The sequence below is a fragment of the Neophocaena asiaeorientalis genome, unplaced genomic scaffold, assembly GCF_003031525.2.
Source record: "Neophocaena asiaeorientalis asiaeorientalis breed wild unplaced genomic scaffold, Neophocaena_asiaeorientalis_V1.1 scaffold338, whole genome shotgun sequence".
Lineage (NCBI taxonomy): Eukaryota > Metazoa > Chordata > Mammalia > Artiodactyla > Phocoenidae > Neophocaena > Neophocaena asiaeorientalis.
The window spans coordinates 257,617-283,503 of NW_020175405.1; the positions used below are offsets into that span (position 1 = coordinate 257,617).

Genomic DNA, 25,887 nt, shown 5'->3' on the forward strand with positions numbered 1-25,887 from the left:
TAGTTTCCACCTTCTTTCCCACTCTGTGCTACTGTAGTAATTCAGAGCAAAAACCCTAACCCCCACGCCCAAACAAATTCTGAATGATGAGGTTATGAGAAATTGCACCCACTTCAGACCTGAGCACATGGGTTCCTCCTGTTTCTAGCAACACTACAGTCTTTGGCTTCTTGACTAATGATATGAGGCATTCCTAGTTTGCACAGAATAACTGCTCTTACTTTGAAGGGTCTATTAAATCTAAATTAGTGACATTCACTTAATCTTTAACAGTCCTCAAAAATGTAAAATAAGATTTATTCTCTAAAGTGGAAGCTTCTAGCTACTTATAAGTCACTAATATTGCACAGTGGTATTTTAAACAGTACAGCCTTATAACAAAAATGTGCTCAAGGTTAGAAACAATGTAAATTAGAAGAAAAAATTACTGTGTAATCTCAAAAGGTTTGGGGATTTGATTTTTTATCTTATTTTTTTAAAAAGAGTTGAAAATAATAAAAAGTGAAACATTATTTTCATACAAGCTGACCCAGGGTAATCAGTCACCCTGATTACAGCAGGCCTTTCTGGCTACATAGGGTTGTTGCCTTAGACAACAGAAGTTGTCTACAGCTTTTGGATCAGCATGGCAGAAGCACCTCCTCCTCCGTTGCAAATACTGGCAAGACCATATTCTCCTTGCTTCAAGGCATGAGCCAAATGGACGACAATCCTGGCTCCAGACATCCTAGGATTAAGAAAGCATTTTGGTACTTTAATGGTTTACAGACTGTATGAATAACCAAATTAGCCATTACTTATAGCTGAATTTAACTACTTTACTTTAACTTGGGAGACTTGTTTCAAGAAGGGTTACAGCTTTTTTTTTTTTGGCTGCAATGAGCGGCACGCAGGACCTTAGTTTCCCAACCAGGGATCGAACCCATGCCCCCTGCAGTGGAAGCGTGGAGTCCTAACCACTGGACCACCAGGGAAGCCCCAAGAATGGTTACAGCTTTTTGAAAAGCCCAAGCATAGATTTTACTCTTAAATTATCTTCTTCAACATAAAACAATATTAGTTTTCAAGGAACAGATGTGATAGATCTGTGTTCAATGGGGATCCTATCAGAAATGGTATTTGCCCTATGAAGGATGGGTGGGAAGAAAAACTGTTAAACCAAGAGTAACAAGAATTATCATGAAGCAGTTTAAGTTTTGATAGGAATATACAAAGGCAGCCATTAACCTAGGTATATTTTTCTTTATAATTTTACCTACCCAATTGGATGTCCAAGAGAAACAGCTCCTCCATTGATATTCACTTTTTGGGGATCAATCTCTAGCATTTTAATGTTTGCTAGTACGACCACACTAAAGGCTTCGTTTATTTCCCACATTGTAATATCTTCTTTTTTCAATCCTGCATCTTTAAGAACCTAAATTTTTTAAAAATATAGATTATGTTCAGATAATTAAGTCAAAACTTATTTTCATTATCTTCTTGAAATTCTGCAATTTTCGTTTATAATTCCCTTTGATGTAATACATAAATATGGAGTTTCTTAGTTTCCAGGAGGAAGGGCCCTTTTATTTTCTGATTTTAATTTCTCATCTTTTGTTTTTGTTTTTGTTTTTGTTTTGCGGGGGGGGGGGGGGGGGGGCTGTGCTGCACAGCATGCAGGATCTTAGTTCCCTGACCAAGGATCGAACCCGTGCCCCCTGTAGTGGAAGTGTGGAATCCTAAACACTGGACTGCCAGGGAATGCCCTAATTTCTCATCTTATTGCATTGTAATCAAAGACTTGTTTGCATTATCGTATTTCTATTACTTTGGAGAGAGAAAACTTCATTTTCTTGAACATTCCATGGATAACTGAAAAAAATATACTCTTTATTTAGGGGTACATAGTTGATACATATTCTTAAGATCTACTTTACTGATTATATGTTGCTTAGTTCTAGATTTTTTATCTATCAAATGAAAGAGGTATACTAGTCTCTACTAATTTTTCATTGCATCCCCTAGAGTTTCTGCTTTATAAAAGTTGCTGTGGGGTTATCTGGGGCACAGTTATTCAGAGCTATCGTATTTTCATTGTAAATGATTTATTTAAAGTCTTATTATATGATCTCTTGTTTTGATAGTTCCTCAGCTATTGCAGGAGGGTGTTTATCTTTAGAAATTTTTTTGTTCTGAGCAACAATAATATTAACATGAAACTTTTGTTCCTCCTTGCTCTCTTCCTCCAGCAGGCTCAGGTAGCTTTCTAAGCTGCACAGCTCCAACAGCTTCCTCTAGTTCCAACACCGTGAGACAAAACATGGTACCTACCTAAGTGTAGCCACTTTTCTAGCTCTCAGAATCTAGCTGAGAAGTGTTTATCACCCTTCCTTTCCAATGTGATGCACATTCACTTTCAGAAGCTGTATAACTGTGTTGCTTTCTGAGATCTGCCACCTCTGGACAGATCATCACTCCCTGTTGTTTCTGATCCTTCTCTATCCTTATTTCCCACTGATTTTTTTTTTTTTTTTTTTAATCTGGGTGCCACCCTCAGACATTTTCTTTCAGGGTGAGGCCCTCTACTTCTGAAAGGGAACATTTGCTGGAGTCTTCTGAGATCCCTTAACCCCTAAACGAACACAACACTGTCTCCTTTCCTGGGACCCCTTAGTAACTTCCCACAAAGACTCAGACTGACAATTGGAGCAGATAGGTCCTCTCCATCTCCAGTTTTACTCTGAGACCAGCTCCCGTGAGTTCCCTTTCAGGATGAAGACTGCTCCTTCTAGTAATGAATATTTGCTTTGAATTCTAGAACCCTGGACCCTCAGCATTCCCTTCTTTTCTCTGCTGCACCAACCTCCCACTTTGCGGTTGCCATTCCAGGTATGTGAGTTCCACACAAGGAATTCAATCATGTAGTTTTTATCTGCTCCGCTGAAAATATAGTTTGTGGGCTGCCCCTTTACTTTTGTTGTTGTTATCCTTGTTGCTCTCTAATTGTTTTCAGGAGAAGTGAGAAGATTTGAAACTAAGCTACCTCTATGCTTTGGTGGATGAGTAACATGTAAAGTCTAAAACATGCAACCTTGGTATAAGCAAAAACAGAAATTGGCACAATGAGTTATGGTCTGTTATTTTGTTCTCACCTTAGGTACAGCATATGCAGGTGCAACTGGAAAATCAATAGGTTCTACAGCAGCATCAGCAAATGCTTTATTAAAAAAAATACATCGTTAAAATCTTTTTACAAGCACCCAAAGCTATATCTAACAACTCATATAATATGCAAAAATGCAAGTTTCCTAAACATTATAGTGTATTTAAATGTATTTGTGCCTTTTCTAAGATTCTACACTTTACAAGATTATACCAGTCATCTAAGCCATTGACTTTCACAGATAGGGAGTTAGGGGAAATTGCCTCCAGGGACACTGACATTATCTAGAGATATTTTTGGTTGTTGCACAGGTGGAATGCCACTTATTGTAGTATCTAATGGGTAGAAGCCAAGCTGCTAAACATCTTACAATGCATAGAATAGCTCCTACAACACAATTATTTGTTGTGAAATGTCAATGGTGCTGAGGTTAAGAAACCATGATCTAAACAAAATGGTATCTGTTTAACTCCTTATGAAGAAGGCAAGGCAGATTTTACAGCTAAAAAGTCTTAAGGAGACTGAGGACATGCCAAGACCACACAGTTAATAATTAATGCCAGTACAATTAAATTTTTTGTATCTCTATACTCCTAAGCCCATATTCTTTTTATTCTACCTGGCTACCTTTCCCCACAGTGCCAGGGGAAAACATGTACCCTGTAGTCTCCCACACATCATCCAGGATAGGGAAAGATTTTTAAAAGTTTTCTCTTATACAAATCAAATACTAACGAAAATATTGAAGGAGGTTCTATCTCAATTAAAACATGTACTAGTTAAATTCTGTCACAAAGTACAACCTACAGACAGAAATAGCCAACTTCAATATTACGTATAATATTACTGGCAAAGAACCTCAATTTCAGGAAGAATATAGCGGTTTAGGAATAAACAAGTTCAGAACATTTTCTACCTGCTATTCTTGCCAGTGGTTTAACACTGAGCCTCTTGGCTGCATCTGCAGTCATCAGAACCATAGCAGCTGCTCCATCATTCAGTGTGCTGGCATTGGCAGCTGTTACTGTACCTGAAAGTATCAATGAGCATGACATCAGAACATTCTTTCACACTGAATTCGTTTGGATCAATTTAACAAATTTCTGCAGAATACTGCCTGGGTTGCTAGATGCATGAAGATATGGATGGAGATAATTCCTGCCCTCAGGAAAATACACATAATTAAATGTGTATGTATATAACACAATTAATGTCAGTATGCCTTTTTACATTAGATTTTTTAAAATATATATTTATTTACTTATTTGGCTTCACCGGGTCTTAGTTGCTGCCCCCTGTGGGATCTTCGTTGTGGCATGTGGGATCTAGTTCCCACACCAGGGATCGAACCCAGGCCCCCTGCATTGGGAGCGTGGAGTCTTAACACTGGACCACCAGGGAAGTCCCCTTACATTAGTTTTTTGTAACAGTTTATTCAAAGCTACCTCAAAAGGCATGTGTGATGGCACTGGGTAAATGCTGGTTCATAATTCCTCAAAGATAAGGACCACTTCATACTTTTCCTAACAAACAAACACTAAGTCTTTGCTTATTCACAGTAGAGCAGGCACTCATATATTTTTCAAATCAGTGTCAAAATCAGGTATTTCTTCTTCTCTACAATCACTTGAAGTTAAATGAATAATAAAAGTCACTAAACTGTACATTTTAAACAGGAGAATTTTATGGTATGCAAATTATATGTCAATTAAGCTGTTTTCTTTTAAATACCAATGAAGACCCTAAAATAGACTGCTGCTAAAATTATAAAACTATACTTTTGCAATATAAATTTTTTTTTCTTTTTTTGGCCAAGCTGTGAGGCTTGTGGGATCTTAGTTCCCCGACTAGGGATCAAACCCGTGCCCCTGCTGCGGAAGCACAGAGTCCTAACCACTGGACCATCGGTGAATTCCCTGCAATATAAATTTTTATATGATGCTTTAATAAAAAAGATTAATCCACTCCTATAGTTAGTATTGAGAAATTCAATCAAAAAAGGGAAAAAAGTTATTTCAGATTATTATCGCAGCTGTATACAGCCAATTTTAAAAGCAGAACTGACCTTTTTTCCTAAAAGGATTTAGTAACCTGGGATCCCACTTACACTAACATTCAACATTTATTTGTTGAGAACCAGGCACTAGAGATACAAAAATGAAAAACATCTATCAGCTTAGTCCTCCAGAGGCTTACAGATATTTAACATAATATGTAAACTTGACTTTCATATCACGAAAAACTTTCAAGAAGAAGTGCATATGAAAAACTGTTCTACATCATTCTACAACCTGTTCCAGAGGCTTTATATATTGAAAGTATTAACTGTTTATATAAAATAAATAACTAATAAAAAACATACTGTATAGTACAGGGAACTCTACCTCAATACCCTGTAATGACCTATATGGGAATAGAATCTAAAAACCAGTGGATATATGTATATGCATAACTGATTCACTTTGCTGTACTGCAGAAACTAACAACATTGTAAATCAACTACACTCCAATAAAAATTAATAATAAAAAACAAGTTCAAACACACACAGACACGCAAAGAAAATATTAACTGTTAAGCAATTTTAAATATACTTTGGATAAATATCATATGTTTTGTTAACTTCACTTGGGCCTGATACATTGAAAATGTTAAATACCATCTAGTTGTTTTCTAGAATTTTTTTAAATCCTCAGGCAGTTCTAAGACGAGATATGGTATACTGACTCTTTTTTCTTATGCTTCATTTCTTAATACTAACCATTTTCTTTTTGGAAAACCGTCTTCAGCTTTGGAACTCTGCTAAAATCAACATGTTTATATTCTTCATCTTCTTTCACCACTACATCTGGTTTACCTAAAACAAAAATCTTTTAAATTAAGTAATCTTAGCAGTGAAGATAATAATTAGTTGCTCAGTAAGAAATGGTACACAAGGTACCTGGTAGTCTGTGCTTCCCTGTATGCCCACATACCTTAAACCATCCCAAGTAAATTCCACTCAAGAATCTACCATCAATAATTTCTGTTAGTGTCTTAAAGAAGAGTTTATTAAGTAGCCTGATGCAATTTAAATCTTCTATTTAGCCACATCCCATTCTCTTCTCTCAGCCTCCTTCTATGATCACAGACCTCATTCTTCTAACCCCAGGGGTAGATGTCCAACCTAGGCTGGATAAGTTTTGGTACTCCATCATTCTTATCACAGTAATTATTTCTAGAATCGAAATGTAACCTAAACCAAGTTAATTGAGTCTTTACTGTGGATTTATTTTGCTGCATTTGGTGAGGAGGTCTCTTTCCTTTGTGACTGAGAGCCCTACAGATGTGACCCTGGAGATGGAGGCAGCACCACAGAAAAGCTGAGACAATAAAGAACAAAAGCAGCACAGAAAAGCCAAGACAGCATGTCCTAATGGTACTGACTACCCACTTCCAATCCCTGAAGTTCCCAGAGCTGACTGGTTGCTGCCATATATCTTTCAGTTCTGGGACGAATCCCCAAGTGGCCTTCTAATAAATCCCCGCCTTTTCACTTAACTTAGTGTGTTGTCTGTTGCTTATATTAGGAAGAATTATATTAGAAATTAAATTAAATTATATTAGAAATTAAATTTACCTCTGAATTAGCAACATTTCCCTTTAATAACCATAAGCAGCAGTGTCAGCGTCCTCAGTTGAAATTAACAAAGATAAAAATGTACTAAAACTCAAACAAAATATTTAGCAACACATAAAGTCTACTAAAAATTAAAATCTATTTATCCTTCAACCTTTTACTGTAATTGTGACAGGAACAACTTCATTTCCAAATTTTCCAGCTTCCCATGCTGCTTTACTTCTGGTATAGGAGTTAATAGCATAAGTATCCTGTTCATCTCGTGCAATATTCAGCTTCTTTGCAGTATTTTCAGCACAGTTGCCCTGATAGAAGTTGGAAGTTTTAAAAAACTAATTAACTTTGCATAACATAAAATAGTGGTTAGTAGTTAAATTTAGTTTCTTAAAATATACTTCTTTCTGTACTAGGTAACTTTTTTACTCATGTCTCATCCTCAAATACTTGAATTAGCCCAGAAGTTGCTATTTTGAAGACAAATAATTAAACACCTATGGAATCCATTATTAAATGTCAGAAAATGTCCTATTTCAGTGTGGGGCAATTTATTCAACAGTTGAGCCAAGTTGATGCAATGAGCTTAGAAAAACATTTCCCTAAAATGAATGGCTCAATCAACATTTATATCCTTCAGTTCAGTTTCTGAGATATATATATTGGACTTTCCTGGTGGTGCAGTGGTTACGAATCTACCTACCAATGCAGGGTACATGGGTTTGATCCCTGGTCCAGGAAGATCCCACATGCTGTGGAGCAACTAAGCCTGTGCACCAGAACTACTGAGCCTGTGCCCTAGAGCCCGCGAGCCACAACTACTGAAGCCCGTGGACCTAGAGCCTGTGCTCCACAAGAGAAGCCACCGCAATGAGAAGCACGCACACTGCAATGAAGAGTAGCCCCCGCTCACCACAACTAGAGAAAGCCCACATGCAGCAACAAAGACCCAACGCAGCCAAAAATAAATAAATAAAAATTAATTAAAGTATATATATATATTTTTTAAATCAAGCAGTATTTTATATACATGGCATTTCTCCATTAAAAAGCAATAATTACCATATGAATTTTATTGTAGACATCAGTTAGCCCATCTTTTACAATCAAATCTTCAAGCTTTATGCCACCATATGGTGTTGCTCCTCTGTTCATTACATAGGGAACATTGGACATGCTCTCCATCCCACCTGCCACCATCACATCCTGCTCAGCAAAACACAAAAACCCAATGTCAATTCAAGTAGTACTGTTGACTTCTGAACAACACCAGGATTAGGAACGTCAATGCTCCACACACTTGAAAATCTGTGTATAACTTCACAGTCGGCCCTCCCTATCCATGGTTCTACAGGTTCACAGATTCAACTGTAGTACATGTTTATTGAAAAAAATTTGCACATTTAGTGGACCCAGGCAGTTCAAATCCATGTTTAAGGGTCAACTGTAGTTGCAAACCCATTATACCCTTTACACAGCTAGAACAAACAAGTATTCTACATGGACTTCATTAAACATTTGCTATACAGTCACTATAGGAAGTACCCTCTTGACACTGGTAAAAGGAAATGGTCTGAAACGTGTAATGATAATTAAGATCAGAATCAGACATTAATAAGAATGCCAGGAATCTTTAATGTAGAACCATCTTCTGAAATTCTTCTAACCCTTCATTTCACTGACACTGCCAAAAACGTAATCTCAGTTCTCGGAAATAATCCGACTTCCTTGATTGTGATCCTCCCAATCAGCTCTTCCCAGATAGCTATAGTAATTTTCTACTTGATCATCTGATATGCAGCCTGTCCTTCCACCCAAGTGTCATCTATACTCATCTGAGTCATTCTGGCTAGACTGTAAGTCTGGTCATTCCACTCCTTACAGGACTCACCAGCATAGCACATAAGGCCCTTTACAATCTGACTTCTCATTCCCTTTCCAGTCTCATGCCTGGACCTACACCTGAGGTCATACAGAACTGTTTAAATATCTTCAAAGAGATTTCCCTGGTGGTCCAGTGGTTAAGACCCTGCACTTCCACTGCAGGGGGCACAGGTTCAATCCCTGGTCGGGGTACTAAGATCCCACATGCCACTCAGTGCAGCCAAAAAGAAAGAAAATCAAGTCTTCAAAGATACCATGCTAATTCACACCACCTCTGCACTTCTGACCTATCCACCAACATGTAAAACACCTACATTTCCTTTAAAACTAATCAAAACACAGCCACTTCATGCTTTCCCTGACCACGTATTTCTATCCCTTTTTGGAACAGTTTCCCTTCCTTCTTTTGTGTTCCCCAATTACTGTGCATTGCTTTTATTAATAATATTACACTGTACTGTAGCTATATTTATGTGTCAAATCTTCTCACTAAACTAAGCTCCTTTGAGGCCAGAAACACTTGTCATATCTATTTTTATGTCATTAGTGCCTGGCATATATAGTAGAAGTTTAATAAATATTAATCAACTAGCCTGTAATTACAGATTAACAAAAATTCATTTGCATTATAAGCGCTAATTTTAAAAAATAGTTTAATATAAAACATTAATATAAATATAAAATTAAAGCCAATATTATATTCTCACAGTCTTTAATCAAGAATAAAGACATGGGCTTCCCTGGTGGCGCAGTGGTTGAGTCCGCCTGCTGATGCAGGGGACACGGGTTCGTGCCCCGGTCCAGGAAGATCCCACATGCCGCAGAGCGGCTGGGCCCGTGAGCCATGGCCGCTGAGCCTGCGCATCCGGAGCCTGTGCTCCGCAACGGGAGAGGCCACAACAGTGAGAGGCCCGCGTACCACAAAAAAAAAAAAAAAGAATAAAGACAAACAAGTTCTGTACCAAAGAAACCTAAATATTTTGCCTGTTTTCAAATATGGAGAGCCTCAAATCGTTCTCATATAAGTTTTATTCTGTTATCCTGAACTACTATTTTCTGGGGATGATGGCAATAATAAGTGACAGAAATTAAGCTATCAATTATTCTACAGAATATAATAAAAGTGACCATTCAAAATAAGGCAATTCCTAGTATTCCTCTAAGTCAGATAATTTTATACATGCACAAATGAATCAAAGAACACTAACTGAAAGCATTTGCTAGAGAACCACAAAAAAATCAACTGAGACAAAATTTTCCTTGTCATTCAAACCATTCTGAAACATCTAAACAATTTCCTGACTGTTTGACAAGGGTTTGGTAATACCTGATGTCAGTGTTACCTTGTGTATAGGCAAACAAGCTCTCATAAGCTATGGAAAATATGTAACTGGTATAACTTTCATGGAAAGCATTTGAAAATATCAAAATTTTTAAATCTCTGAATCCGAAATTCTCCTCTTAGGAATTTTTCCAAAAGACAGATTTGCACATGATGAGATTTTTTAATATTTTGTTCACCAATCTCCAGTGAATGTCCACATAGTAGATCCTCAGCTAATGATAGGCAAAACCAGGATTTGAAATTAGTCTGGCTCCAGACTTTTTGTTCTTAACCACTACACTATACTGCTTAGTACAGTGAATTAACAAGAATTGATTTAAGTATAATTACACAAAGATATATATAGGGGTACTCTCTGCAGCATTATTTAAAATAGTGAAGAACTGGAGACAACCTAGATGTCCATTCAATAAGGACCCATAAGTATATTATAGTTGTTCAGTTCAATAGAGTACTATCTTATGTGCTGATACAGAATGACCTCCAAGACATTACATGGGGCACTGAGTTTAAGAAACTTCCCCAAAGTTTCTCTGCTCTTCGGTGGCAGAATACACAAAAAAGTGATGAATAAGTCAGAGATTCAAAGTGGGGCAAGAAGAAAGAAGATTTTTCATTTTATACTTTTCTATACCATCTCAGTTTTTAGCATGTGTATCAGGTATCACTTTTTTTTCTCTTTGGCTTGCCTTACAACTGGAAACAACGCAAGGGAGGAGTAACAGCAAGGGTATGCATAATTATGATTCTTGTCCGTGTAAGAAATAATCTGCAAACACCTCACAACTGATTTTTACCTTGGTGTGTTATACCCTGATAGGCTGGAATGCACTAGACAGGGATAGGGACACCTGTTTTCTAATTTTACCCCTGTAACTGTGTTTGTAGTCCACTCAACCTCTTTCCTCAACTGAAAAAAAGGCTTGGATCTGATAAACTCTTAGGTCTACGAGTCCAGGTCTAGACTCCTAACATCCAGCATATGTTTGCTGAGCAGCCTATCTCTTGCTCAGTCTCAGGTAAAGACAAGATCAAAATCATCAAGGCCAATAGAAAGCCTGCACAATTTTACAGCTGAACCTGAACATAAGGAGCTATAAATTAGTCATCAATTTTGGGCTCAATCAATGATTTGATTCCCAGGGTCAGCACCTTATTCTCATTTATGATAAAAACCCTTCTCATTCTAGCACAGACAAAATTTACAGTGTCTTAAAATCAACCAGAATCTCTAAGTAAAGGGGCACCCAAAGACAAAAACATCCTGGCTGAAAACTACTTTTTAATACCAGACACTTGAGCTATCATTTTGACCTCTACTTCAAATGGAATTGGCAAATCCAGACACTCCTGAGTGTCTGAAACAACAGAGCAACTGCACTTATGAGAAAGAATCTCACTTCTAGAGTATGAATATGCTTAGATTTTTAGTGTTTTTTAGTACTGCATATTATTTTAGTTATAAAATGGAAAAGAAGGTACTTCTTACCTGATGTCCACACATAAGATTCTGAGAGGCCATCATGATGGCTTTCATTCCTGAGGCACAAACTTTGTTTACAGTGGTACATGGAGTAGAAATAGGTAAGCCTAAAACCAATATAAATCATACTTTTGAAGAACAAAGATATTCTTCAAATAAACTGTAATAAAATAGAGCATGTTAAACTATAATCTGCAACATTTCTTCTGCCAATATAAGTCTATTATACATTTTATTTAAGCTGAAATGACCTCCATTTTGCCATGTCAAACATTTAAGTATAAAAGCAAAAATGTAGTCCTAATACCTGCACCCAGTACTGCTTGCCTTGTAGGGGCCTGTCCTTCACCTCCTTGTAGAACATTACCCATATATGCTTCTTTCACTTCTTCTTTTGGAATCCCTTTTTAAAAAAATCAAAAAGACATTTCCATATTTTATTCAATTTAATAATTAGTAATTACCTAGTAAAGTACGTGACATTATATAGCAGGAATGGTTTCTTTTTCTTGTCAGTTTTGAGCTTCATTCGTAACACTCTAGTACAAGGATTTCTTTTCAAGGGAATTCAGAAATGTAGGCATTAATTCGTTTCTAAGTGTTACGTATATAGTAAGTGCAAAATAAACATTTGTTCCATTGAATCACTACCCCTCAACACCAAAAGTAAAGCACTACTAACCTGCCTTTTCAATGGCTCCCTGAATTGCAATGGAACCAAGTTTAGTGGCTGGCAGAGAGGAAAGGCTGCCTAGAAAGGATCCAATGGGTGTTCTTGCAGCACTTACTATGACCACTTCCTGGCAAGACAGAAGATGGTAAAAATTATTATATTTAAATATTTTACCCACATCATCTTTCATAAATAAACAATTCATAGATATATTATCCAAAAAACAGACTTTTTATGAATGACTAATTACCCATCAAAGATGAAAATAATATTAGAACAGCCCTAAAATCAGTTCAATTCTGGTACTTTATGATTTAAGACCTAATAGAAAACCTAAGAAAAACCAGTTCTAAAATAGGCATAGACCAGAAGCTTAAGGTTCAATTCTATTCCTTAGTCAAAATTTAAGAAATGATCAGTTTACCCTTGTTAACTGCATAAAAAGCCCTAATTAAAGGGCTTCCTTACTGAAGGCAAACTCTGGTCTAGGGTCAAGACCTGTATGTTAGTGGGGGCATACCACTTAACTAGGACACACCCAGAGCCATATTTCTTAAACTATTAATAAGACAATATAAAATTTAAGAAAAAGATAAAAGCTCTCTTAAATATTGCAAAACACTATTTTAACAATTCTCTCCTTACGCCTTACGCTTGCCTTCTACATGCTCTTAGATAAATACATACATACATACATACATAAATTCTCATAGATAATAAGAGAACCATTCCCTAGATTCTGGTCGAAGGCTATTACTAAGTCTTTTTAGAAACCGTTATGAAACAAAAGGAGGACCCCTCAGGAAGCACTAGGTGACCAGGTGATGGTCCTTCCTGTCTAATCCCCAGTCTCCTTCAGCCCCTTTCTTCTAGTATCTTCCATGTGGCCTCTGCAATGACCAACCAACACAATATAATGGGGGTTCCCAAAAGTAAAGGAAGAACACTGCCTAGTTTTAGAGAAGGTTGTTTACCATAGACAATGACTGGGGAAGAAGCAGAAATTATGCAGGGCGCTAGACTGAAATTTTTTAGGGTAATTTGGGAGTCTGACTTATTTCAATAATTAGCTATTCCTAACCACTGAATCATCCCAAGCTGACCCTCATCTATACATGCTTTAGAATATGCATTTTCAATAGACTACATTTCCTTTAAATGCTTGAAATTTTAAAGCACAATTTAAATTTATACTTACATTCAAAGTGGGTTTTGATACATAACTTCGTTCCACATATCTTATTTCCTGTAATATAAATATTTGTTATGATGTAAAAAATATTAACCTATATCACTTTATACTTCTCAGTAATGGGATTATGGTTATTTCTTTTTGCTGCATTATACTTTAATTTCCAAATTTTCCTGTTCACATATCACTGTTACAATTTTTAAAATTACTACTTTTGTAATATTCTCATCTGATTAACTGTTCATTGGAAATGTATGTTTTAACTTCTGATGAATTTATCATCTTAAAATTTCTAAGCCTTTTTAAGTATAAGCCTTATAAAATGTAATTTTAAGTTAAATCTAAGTTCTAAATTAAGTAAGCCCAAATCGGGCTGCTGCTTATATAACCTACTTACACTGAAGGATTCTAGCGTATTATCTGTGACCCAACTCTGAATTTAAACTTCCTACTTGTAGTAAACATGCCAGTCATTGCCTCTCCAGCTACACCCCTTTCTCCAAAGGGTCTGGAAGGGACAGCCCTAAGTACAAGGTGATTCCCATCGTCCTCCCACTGGCCAGAGCTGACAGGACCAAAAATGGAATGGACTTCTAGCACTCTGAGAGACCCAATCAACTGAATGATGATGAGCACTTGAAGTGAAAGGCCCAAGGGGCTGGAGTTAGTCAGCAACACCATGTAAAAGCAGAGGTTACAGCAAAGAGAAAAGCCACAAGTAAGCAGAGAAGCAAAGGAATGGAATATATACACTCAGAAAAGGAAGAAAAGACCATGCCACACTACAAGAGACAAAAGAAGATAACATAGTTAGTGATTTTCTAGTTAGGGTCCCAGCAAGGCCAGCTTTACTTTATTTCCTAAACTTGGATGTCCAAAGAGCTTGCCTATTGTATATCTTCAAAAAAGTCCCTTTCTACTTAGCTAGTGTGAAATGGGATATTGTTCCTTGCAATCAAAGGGCCTTTTCTAAACCACTTTAAAGTCTCTGGTTCTGTTTAGTTGAAGGTTCCCTGGTTTCTCCACTTTGCCCTGGATGCCATTCCAGTTGCCTTTTCAAAGATGCCACATCTTCCGTTATCCCTTCCCTCTCCCCAGTATCATTCATCCCCTTTACTCCTGGATTATTCTGTAAGCATAGTAATAGGCTTCCTCCCACCTGAAAGAATTAAAAACAAACCTCTTAACCCGGACTCCCATTGAGCTTTCACCTCATTTCTTAGTTCCTCTGTACAAGAGAAGTTCTCCAACAAGTTACCTACAATTTGCTTCCTTGTCCTCACCTCCTATTTACTGTTCAACCCCACCCAATCTGACTTTTATCTATCCTTTTGTTGGCTCTGACCAAGATCAACAATGTCTGGATAGCAAAATCCAATAAAGACTTCACTATACTCATCTTATCCATTCAGCAACCTGGGACTCACTTTTCTCCTTGGGGAAACACGCACAGTGGTTAAGAGCCTAGGCTTACTAGCTGAGTATTCTTGAGCATTAAGTTTTCTAAAATACTCTCCACATGTTGTTGTGAGAATCAAATGAGGTAATATGTGTAAACCACTACACAAACCCTCCACTTTCTTGGCTTCCATTTTAACACAATCTTATAGTCTCCCTCCTATCTCTCTAGTTATTTTTCTCAGTCTTCTTTGCTGTTTCATCCTCCCCTTCCCAACCTCTAAGTGCTGGAATGTCCCAGGGCTTTGTTCCAGGCCCCTTTTAATTTTCCATCTTCACTGTCTCCTTAATCATATCTAGCCCTATAGCTTTAAACAGCAATTATGTCCTGGTGATTTCAAAATTTCTATCTCCAGCCTTGACCTCCAGACTCATATATCCAAGTGCCAACTTGATAGCCTGAATTTAATGTCCAACTCATGTCTCTCAATTTCCAACCTAGAAAACTAGTTGTTTTTTTTTTAATGGTGGGAGTGTGGTTTATTAAGCTGTGCCTTAGTACAGGCTCTGAGGTTTGCCCATGGCACTTTTAATGTACAAAATGTTCTGCCAATTTTTTTTTTTAAATAAATTTATTTATTTTTGGCTGCATTGGGTCTTGGTTGCTGCACACGGGTTTTCTCTAGTTGTGTCAAGTGGGGGCTACCCTGCGTTGCAGTATGTGGGCTTCTCCTTGTGGTGGCTTCTCTTGTTGTGGAGTACGGGCTCTAGGCGCATAAGCCTCAGTAGTTGTGGCACGTGGGCTCAGTAGCTGTGGCTCGCGGGCTCTAGAGCACCGGCTCAGTAGTTGTGGCGCATGGGCTTAGTTGCTCTGTGGCATGTGGGATCTTCCCAGACCAGAGATCAAACCCGTGTCCCCTTCACTGGCAGGTGTATTATTAACCACTAGGCCACCAGGGAAATCCCCTGCCAATTTTCTTAAGCAATGACACCAGGAAGTTGACAGCTAAGTGGATGTTGTACACAGCTTATCATCTGTCATCTGCATGTGGCCAACAGCCACTGCCAGACACAGCACCTTCTTCATCTGGAACTTGATCGTGGACTTCACTTCATCAACTTTGGCCACCATGTTCTCATTGTGGGTCATCACGGAAGGGAACTTGCCAGCCTTATTCAGGCATGGGTCCAGGATTCATGGGATCTTCTTGATCAGAGACTCTGAAGCCAAAAAGGCATCATACTTCTTGGCCAGCTTCTTGACCAGTTTCTTATTCTTGTTGAGTTTCCTTAGCACCTTGATGCCCATGTGGGGTATATCCACAGCCTTGGCCTCATCACAATGCTGCTGGTCCCCCAGAACACATATGGAGAACTTGGGGCAGGGAGTGGACTTAAGCCCAGAGCATCCACATTCACCAACAGCTAGTCTGGCTTCCCAAACTAGCCGGCAGGCTCAGCCAAGGCCTCCCCATACCTCCCCTCTTGTTTTTTTTGTTGTTGTTGTTTGTTTGTTTTTTAATTTATTATTTCTTGGCTGCGTTGGGTCTTCATTGCTGTGCACGGGCTTTCTCTAGTTGCAGCGAGCAGGGACTACTCTTGCGTTGCGTTGCACGTGCTTCTCATTGCAGTGGCTTCTCTTGTTGTGGAGCACAAGCTCTAGGCACACAGGCTTCAGTAGTTGTGGCACACGGGCTTAGTTGCTCTGCAGCATGTGGGATCTTCCAGGACCAGGGCTCAAACCAGTGTCCCCTGCATTGGCAGGCGGATTCTTAACCACTGTGCCACCAGGGAAGTCCCTCCCCTCTTGTTTTAAGACCCAGTGTGGGGGTCTGTCCAGCCACACCTGCCTGGAGCAGGGGGTCTGAACTACCCGGGCACTTCAGTGCCACATGTGCCAGGCCATCTCAGCCTCAACCAGAGCCTGAAGGGAGGAGACGGGCACAGGGACACTGAGGGCTGGGTGGGATGAGAATGGTGCCAACCTGGCAGTGCCCAAGAAGCGTTTGTCCTTCTGAGGGTCACAGTTGTTCAGGCTGATCTGAAGCTCCACCATCCCCAAAAACTTCCGGGGCTTGCGGTGGTTCCCATGCAGGACTTCCCGTACCGCCTCATAGAGGGTGTCACGGGAGACTTTGCTGCTCATGGTGCCTCACGCCGTGATAACCGGAAAAGTAGAACACTAGTTTCTTTCCAGCATTTCCCTCCTCAAGACATCACATCACAATCTGCCCAGGTGCTAAGCCAAAATCTTAGGACTCACCTCCATCTGTGCCTAATACCTAGAGATACTCTATCACAGGTACTATCAATACTGTCTAAAATATACCTAAATTCTTCCACTTTGCTTCATCTGCACTACTGCCACCTAGTCCCAGCCACTATCTCTTGCTACTTTAACAGCCTTTTACTTCATTTCCTGCATCCCCAGCTTCCCTTCTTCAGTCCATTCGGTTTTTAAAACGTAAATCAGGAAGTTCCCTGGTGGTCCGATGGTTAGGATTTGGTGCTTTCACTGCAGTGGCCCAGTTTTAATCCTTGGTGGGGAACTGAGATCCCAGGGGGACTGAGATCCCACAAGCTGTGTGGCGTGGCCAAAAAAAACACAAAAAAACAAAAACAACCCCCCCACACACATACACACACAAATGTAAATCAGATCACATCGCTCCCCTGATTAAAATCCTTTGATGGGGCTTCCCTGGTGGCGCAGTGGTTGAGAGTCCGCCTGCCGATGCAGGGGACACAGGTTCGTGCCCCGGTCCGAGAAGATCCCACATGCCGTGGAGCAGCTGAGCCCGTGAGCCATGGTCGCTGAGCCTGCGCGTCAGGAGCCTCTGCTCCGCAACGGGAGAGGCCACAACAGTGAAAGGCCCGCGTACAGCAAAAAAAAAAAAAATCCTTTGATGGCTTTCCATTGTTCTTGGAATGATATCCACAGTCTTACCCTTATCGTACAAGTTCCTGGCTCCTGGAACTGGAGCTCCTGATGATCTGGATGGTATGGTATGATCTGGCTCCTAATGTTCTTTCCTTTTTCTTTTGGTCTTCTTTTCTAATGTTCTTTCCAAACTCATGCCACTCCAGCCTCCTCTTTGTTCTGAACCAGCCACACCAGCCTCCTCTTTGTTCTGAACCCATTCCCACCTCAAGCTCTCTGCAGTGTGCCTCTGCCAGTAACAGTCTTTCCCCAGCTTGCCTTGGCTGATTCATTTTTGTTCTTCAAGTCTCAGCTCAAATGATACAACCCCAGAGTGCTTCTCCCTGACTATTTAAAGTTGGCTTCTATTTCAACATGATTATTTCCTTCAAAGCACCTCTCACACTGTGTAAATACAGGGTTCACATATTTAATCTCTCTTTCTCCGTATAATGCAAGCTTCTGAGAGCAGTCCCGTCTTTCCCCCTTCCCTTCCTCCTCCTTTCTCGTTCACTGCTACATCCTTGTCACTTGGCATAGTGCCTAGAGCTCATTAAATATCCCAGGAATGACAAAATTATAGTAGGATCAAGACACTGAACATAATGTGTGATAAATATGTGATAAATGAACACAACTAGTTAAGTTTTATTTGCATATCACAATCATCTTTCAAGGACAGCTCAGCTGCCCCAAGAACTCTAGAGACCACCCTTGACAATGCAGGCAGAGGTAGACACTCCAGTCTTAGCTTCTGCACACCCTGAGCACACTCTATTTGTCCCAAACACATAATTCTGTAACCCTCACTGGCCTGTCTCCCCACTAGACTGTAAGTTTCAAGAAGAGACTGATTTTATTTTTTATCCCAATGATGGCAAGAAACGCTAAACAAATGAACAAAGTCTGGTGCTTACTAGCAGCTCTGAAAAACATTTGAGGGGCTTCCCTGGTGGCGCAGTGGTTGGGAGTCCGCCTGCCGATGCGGGGGACACGGCTTCGTGCCCCGGTCCGGGAGGATCCCACATGCCGTGGAGCGGCTGGGACCATGAGCCATGGCCACTGAGCCTGTGCGTCCGGAGCCTGTGCTCCGCAACGGGAGAGGCTACAACAGTGAGAGGCCCGCGTACCGCAAAAAAACAAAAAACAACAACAACAAAAAAAACACATTTCAGGTAGGGTAAATATATTTTGAAGCCAACAAAATGGGATAATAAGCTACAGAGTGAGGGCCTATTTTACATGGGATGTTCCACAGAGGGCTCTCTGGAGATGTCACTGGAGCTGAGAAACTGAATATTAAAGAGTCAGCCTGGGGGGACTTCCCTGGTGGCGCAGTGGTTAAGAATCCTCCTGCCAATGCAGGGGACATGGGTTCAATTCCTGGTCCAAGAAGATTCCACATGCCGCGGAGCTACTAAGCCCATGTGCCACAACTACTGAGCCTGCGCTCTAGAGCACGCGAGCCACAACTAACTGAACACACATGCTGCAACTACTGAAGCCCACGTGCCTAGAGCCCATGCTCTGCAACAAGAGAAATTACAGCAATAAGAAGCCCATGCACCGCAATGAAGAGTGGCCCCTGCTTGCTGCAACTAGAGAAAGCCCATGCACAGCCACGAAGACCCAACACAACCAAAATAAATAAATTTAAAAAAAGAGTCAGCCTGGGGAAGATCTAGGGAAAACAACATTTGATGCATTGGGAAGAACTAGGACAAAGGCCTTGAATTAGAAACAAACTTGGCGCATGCTAAGTATAGAAAGTGGAACGGTATAGTGGGAGCCACATACTCAGGAGAACACAGTCTGAGCTGAGACTAAAGAAACAAGCAGGGACTAAAGAGGCCATGAGAAGGACTCTGGATTCTAGTCTGTGCAATGAGAAGCCACTGAAGGCTTTTCTATTATAAAAAGACCACTCTGGCTGAAGTATAGAGAACTGATTGTAGGAGCAGGAGCAGAAAAAGGGAAGGAGACCAGGCAAGAGCTCATGTGGCTAGTGCTAAGGAGGTCACAAGAGGGGTGGATACAAACAGATGTATATGGAATATGTTTTAGATATAGAACCAGCCAATGGGTGGGTATTAGTATTCTTATTTTACAAGTAAGGAAACTAAAGCATAGGCAGGTCAAGTAACCTGCCCAGAGTCACAGAGCCAATATGGGGCAGACCTGGGATTTCAAATCCAAACAGTCTCACTCTATTATACATATAGTTTACATATTATACATATATGCATATTATATATTTGTTATACATATTATATATTTTATTTAAAATAGTAATAAAATTTAGGAAGCTGAGGCAACTGCTCTTTCCAAAGTACTGCACTATTTTTGAGTAATTAATGATTTGCTTATGATATTCTTCACTAATCAAGCGTGTCATCAGTGATACTAATTTTTCATTATTTCTGTTCACAGGAGACAAATTCATGAGAACTATCCATATGCCAAAATAACTATAAAAATCAGTAAAATGATTTAGAAATTGAGCCATTATCAAGGAAACATTTTGAGAAAACAGATTAATCATTTAAAAAATTTTTCAACTTCTTAGAGGATTTAGCAGTTAGTATTCAAAATACCTTGTGTTTATGCATATTACTGTCTGTATGCAGAAGCAAAGTTCCCTTACATAAAACTGATATCCCAAATCTGTATTTCTTCAGGCCTTTATAAAGTTCTCCAAGTATTAAACAGTTATGCTAATTTCAATCAACGCTTTTCATTTTATGTATATGTTCATTTTATGTATTTCATTTATATAATTCCTTTGTTAAAATCTTATATAAACACTTATATTAAATTTTTACATCGTTGAATGCTCCCTCTGTTATGGGTTGCATTGTGTGCCCCACCCAAAAGAAGTCCTAACCCCCAGGACCTTAGAATGTAACTTTATTTGTAAATGTGGTCCTTACAGAAATAATCAAGTCAAAATAAGTTCATTAGGGTGGGCCTTAATCCAATATGACTGATGTCCTTATAAGAAGGGGAAATTTGAACACAGAGACGGATGCAGGAAAGGGAAGTGAAGACACAGGGAGATTGCCATGTGCAGATAGAGGACTGGAGTGATGCATCTACAAACCAAGGAACTCAGATTGCCAGCAAACCACAAGAAGCACAGAAGAGGCACTTGATTTCGGACTTTCTAGCCTCCAGAACTGTGCAACATATCTGTTGTTTTAAGCTGCCTGATATGTGGTATTTTCTTACAATGGCCTAAGGAAACTAATACACCCTCCTTCTTGGAAATCTACCCTCCCTTGGCTTTCAGGTGACACTACATTCCTCTGGTTTTCTTCCACAACACCATCCTCTCTTTTCATTCACCTTCACGGGTTTCCACTTGTTTTGTCTGTCCTGAAATAGTGTCTCCCAAAGGCCCTGTACAAAGCCCTCTTCTCTCCTGTCTACACACTTGCTGTAGCTGGGCTCATCAAGGCCTGTGGAACTCCTCTCTCAGCCATTCACAGCCAATCAGTCATTAAGTTCAACAGATTCTATCTCCATGCTATCTCTTGAATCTATCCATTTCTCTCGGTGTTTACTGCCAATCAGATCACTATCACCACTTACTTGCTTACCAAAACATTCTGTTCTTTTTTTCTGTATAAGAAAGGGCTGAGAACTGAGGTTCAAAACTCCACAGGGTGAAAGGGAATGGGAAGGGAATGCAAAAACCACGAGTATCCATCAGGCTTCAACCAGGAAAATAAAAACCATTCTATGTGAAACAGAATTTAATGCAGAGAATTAAATGCACAGGTGAGGGACTTCCCTGGTGGCACAGTGGTTAAGAATCCACCTACCAATGCAGGGGACACAGGCTAGATCCCTGGTCTGGGAAGATCCTACATGCCGCGGAGCAACTAAGCCCGCGAGCCACAACTACTGAAGCCCGCACGCCTGGAGCCCGTGCTCCTCAACAAGAGAAGCCACTGCAATGAGAAGCCCACGCACTGCAACGAAGAGTAGCCTCCTCTCGACACAACTAGAGAAAGCCCACACGCAGCAACAAGGACCCAACACAGCCATAAATAAATAAATAAATAAATAAATAAATAAATAAATTTTAAAATAAATGTACAGGTGACCGAAGAGCTGAGAACAGGAGACAGCAGCACAGAGATTAGCAACAGGAAGGCACTAGCATGCTCAGGCTGTTAAGACAAAGGGAAGAAGCAGGGTTACCAAAGCCAAGGGGTCAGGGTCACCTGGCAGAAACAAGAACCAAAGGACTGGCAGACATTGTCAGAAACACAATCTAAGGTAGAGAGAGGAAAAAAATAATTATCCTGACTTCTCCCTTCTTATCTCCCAATCTTCCACCAGTTTCTGAACCCAGACAGAAGCCAGATGATGCTGGCACCTGCAAGGGTCGGCCTCACAGAAATACAGAAAGAGAAGAGAAGATGAATCTGGGAACAAATAGGCTCAGGACTGGCACAATGCAGGATTTGGTTTTTTTTTTTAAGTCTGAGTATTAAAGGAAAATTATCTTGGTTCAAAATAGCAAGACAGGACTTTAAAGGAGGGAATGGTCAAAAGTGTCAAATATAGTACAAAGAAAAGTCAAGAAGAAGAAGAAAAAATACAGGAAAAGAAAATCACTGGTATTCTTCTGTTGAGCAGTACAGAAATCTAACTGCAAAGGTTTAAGGAGAAATGGATGTAAACGAAGGTGACGAGGAGGACTACTCTTTTGACCATAAGAAAAAAGCAATTCCAGCTGGAAAGCAACAAGCTCTGATAAAGTCCATAAAGGTTTCTTGACCATAAGGGAGACCTGTGTGTATTTGAAGGCAAAAGAGAAAAAGCCAGTTTAATGGGTTAGAGATCAAGTTCCATTCCACAAAATGGCACTGAATATTGAAAACCTGTTAAGACAAACGGATTTCCATGGTTCATTAAATGACCACTTAATTCAAGTAACAACCAATACAACTAATTCCTAGAGTTCAATTAAATGAACACCACAAGTCATATGCTACATAACCTACAACTTCATTTTTCTCATCAGCAACAATTGTGTTTGATTTTAAGCTCCCAGTTAAACTATAAATTAAGAGGGTTCTGCACTTGGTTTATGTTTTGTTTTGTTTTTTACAAAATTAGAGTACTTATTTCACCTAATTCACCAATAAATGTTGGTTAAAACTCAGCATGACCCAAGTACATTTTTGTGATTTCCAACATACTAACAAATATGCTAAGAACTCATGTTTCCTGGAAACCCACTCCTCCTGACTTTTCTATTATCTCAGTCACCCAGGATTAATTTTAGACACTTCCTTTTCCCTTGGCTCCCACCCTCACTCTGCATTTGTCAAGTTCTACACTTATTCTTTCACAATCTCTTGCATAGTGCTCCTCCCTTTCAGCTCCTACTGCCAACACACCAGTTCAAGTTACATCACACCTAAGAGACAATAGTTTTTTCCCCACTTCAATGCTCCTATACCTCTAATTATGACAAGAGCAAAAATATCAACGGTCCTCACTGACTTAAGTCAAATCCAAACTCTTACAATATGACTGGATTTCAAACTTTATTGCTCCAACCAAACTGGAAAAGTCAAGCTTCACCAACCACACCCTGAACTTCTGAGACCTACTCTTTAGCTTTTGCCAGACCCTAAACATGTGGTGCAAGCTAGCTTGCTTTGATGTACGGAAAATAGTAGATTCTTTCAAGGCTGTCGCTCCTGTGTTCCCTAAACACAACAGCCAGAGGAGAAACACGGCTCTGGACGCCCTTAATACGTAAGCATTACTCATCAAGAAAGTGAGTAGCCATTTATTTTCCCTTATAGGTTTGAAGTTGCTCCGAGTCGGTACACCTTTTTATTATCACCCTGTAAGCCCATAATGATTACCTATTGCATGAAATCAAAATCTCTTGACAATAACGCTCACAAACATGTTTTAAAGAAAAGCTCGAAAACAGTTTTACGGGCCTTCCCTACCCGTCCGGCAAGGTCAGAACCAAGCCCGCGCCTTTCTGCCTGTCAAAATACCTGCCCCACCTGACACACTAGAAAGCAATTATCACGATCCGGGAAAGCCCCTGAGAATGGAAACGCCCTGTGCGAGCCGGCAAGTCTGAGCGCGTGGCTTTCGGGGCGTGGGTCCCTCCGGGGGCTTCCTCAGGCCTGCACTTAGGGCTCCTTCCGGCCGCGAGGCCGCCGGCAGAAGACTTCCGAGGCGAGGCCCGAATTCCAGTCCCTCTCACCTGCAACTGCCTCCGAAGCAGGGGTCTGCGCCCGCGGGCGCCACCGCGCAGAAGCGCCGCCAGCACAGCCATGGTGGCCGACCGCCGAGCGGACAGATACCAGCGGAGAGATGTGATTGCGAGCGGCGGGTCCCCGACCCCGCTTCAACCGCCGACCTGGCCGCCTCCTCCAATAGCAGCCTCGGGCCGCGACGGCCGGCGGCCATTGGCCGGCAGCAGAGGAGGGGAGGGGCGGAGCCTGGCGCTGGGACGCCCGAGCGGCGCGTGGAAGGAGGTGCTGGCTTAGAAGTCTGCTGATAAGGTGCCAGGTCCCCTTTCCACTACTTCTGACCTTCTGAGACCAGCGGTTTATGTGTAACCTGGGCCTTTTCTGTTCACTGGGCCTGCCTCTCTCACTTAGTACCCACAAAGCACAAAGGAAATTCATGAAAATATTTTCAAGCAATCCAGTTAGCTTTTCATTTATGATGAGATAATTTTGCAATTGTTTCTTAGTAGGAGGAAGAAGAGGAATAGGAAACATTAATGCCTAACTTTGAACAATTAATAAAATTATATTAACCTTCACAAAAACTCCATGAATTAGATGCTATTATTATCCACCCTTAACTAATGAGATAACTGAGCTACAAAGAAGTTAACTTATTTTTCCATGATGGCCTGGAAAGTGGTAGAGCTGGGGTCTGAACTGATAGCATTACATGGCATTGCTTTCCTGTACCTGGCATTGCTTTCCTGTACCTATTTCCAGAGAATGATGTGTTAGGTATGATGTTCTCACGTTTTGGGAACCCACTGCTTAATTTTGGATCTTCAGCTGGAGACAGCAAATTTTTGTGTCTTTGTAACATTGTTTTCGTTTATATTTATTTTATTTATTTATTTAATTTTTTTCTATTTCTTTAATTTTGCTTGTTGTTGTTGTTTTGGCTTTTTTTTGCCCAAGTGGCTTGTGGGATTTTGTTCCCCAACAGATATTGAACCCAGGCCCACAGCAGTGAAAGTGCGGAGTCCTAACCACTGGACCACCAGGGAATTCCCTATACTTACTTTATACAGAAGATAGGAGTGACAACATACAAAGTGAGCACTTTAACCCTACTTACTCCAAGCCAAACCCAGGTTTTTCCTAAACTAAAATCCCCACCCTTAATTATGTTTTGTAACAAGTGGGAGATTGTATTTTTCAAAGTTGGCCACACCAAAAGTTAGTGTTGGGCTGCACCCCAGCAGGACTTCAAAGTTTGTAATTGCCCAGCCTCAAGATGGAAAGAATCCAGAGTTAGCGACAGAGACATCAATGGTTTATTGGATAGGGGATCTTACTTACACCCAAAGCAAGAGGGTCCTGGAGAGACACACCATTGTTGGCAGCAGATGGCAGGCTGGCAGTGGCAACAGTCTTCCCTACCGGAAGAAGAGGGAATTGTTACGGGGGAATTGATATCAGGTTGCCTCATCAGTTACCAGGGAAACCAGCAGAGGAGACAACCCTCACTGCCCCTTTGATAAACCATCTTTGTGGAGCTGTTCTGATTTAAAGATTACAACACTCACTAGCTGGGGCCAGGGCAAGTAGGTAGGCATTTACTGATCAGGCTCTATGATTAAGAGGGAAGGTCAGTCAGGTGAGTAGGGTATAGGTGAAGCAGGGTCTGGTTGAGGGATGTACAGAGAGCAAGAGAACAGCCATCTTGGGTGGCCTAATCATACAATTAGCCTACCCTACAAGCTCTTCTTTCAATATGACTCATGCTCACTCCTCCAACCAGAGGTGGGGTCGGTGTTCCCTCCCCTTGAATCTGGGGAGGGAATACTGACTGCCCTGACCATGGAGTATCACAGAAGTGAGGTATGTGACCTCCCAGGCTAGGCCTAGCCAGAAATATGGATTAAAAAAAGCTCTCTGATGATTTCCAGTCCCAGCCTTCAACCTTCCAGCTGAGACCCCAGACATCATGGAGCAGAGACCAGCCATCCCTTCCTGTG

General features: G+C 40.5%; 1 protein-coding gene and 1 pseudogene across 1 annotated transcript; both read right to left on the reverse strand.

Annotated features, from left to right (window-relative positions):
* Positions 1 to 278: 278 nt before the first annotated feature.
* ACAT1 (acetyl-CoA acetyltransferase 1) lies at positions 279 to 24,058 on the reverse strand. The gene is made up of 12 exons (XM_024766968.1): positions 23,899 to 24,058; positions 13,340 to 13,387; positions 12,151 to 12,268; positions 11,776 to 11,871; positions 11,475 to 11,575; positions 7,819 to 7,962; positions 6,917 to 7,067; positions 5,905 to 6,000; positions 4,062 to 4,175; positions 3,135 to 3,199; positions 1,260 to 1,417; positions 279 to 727 (listed from the first exon to the last, which is right to left on the reverse strand). Exons 1-12 carry the CDS (start codon positions 23,968 to 23,970, stop codon positions 607 to 609), a joined length of 1,284 nt encoding a protein of 427 aa, XP_024622736.1. The 5' UTR covers positions 23,971 to 24,058; the 3' UTR covers positions 279 to 606.
* On the reverse strand, positions 15,160 to 16,877 carry LOC112414492 (60S ribosomal protein L10a-like; annotated as a pseudogene).
* Positions 24,059 to 25,887: the final 1,829 nt, after the last annotated feature.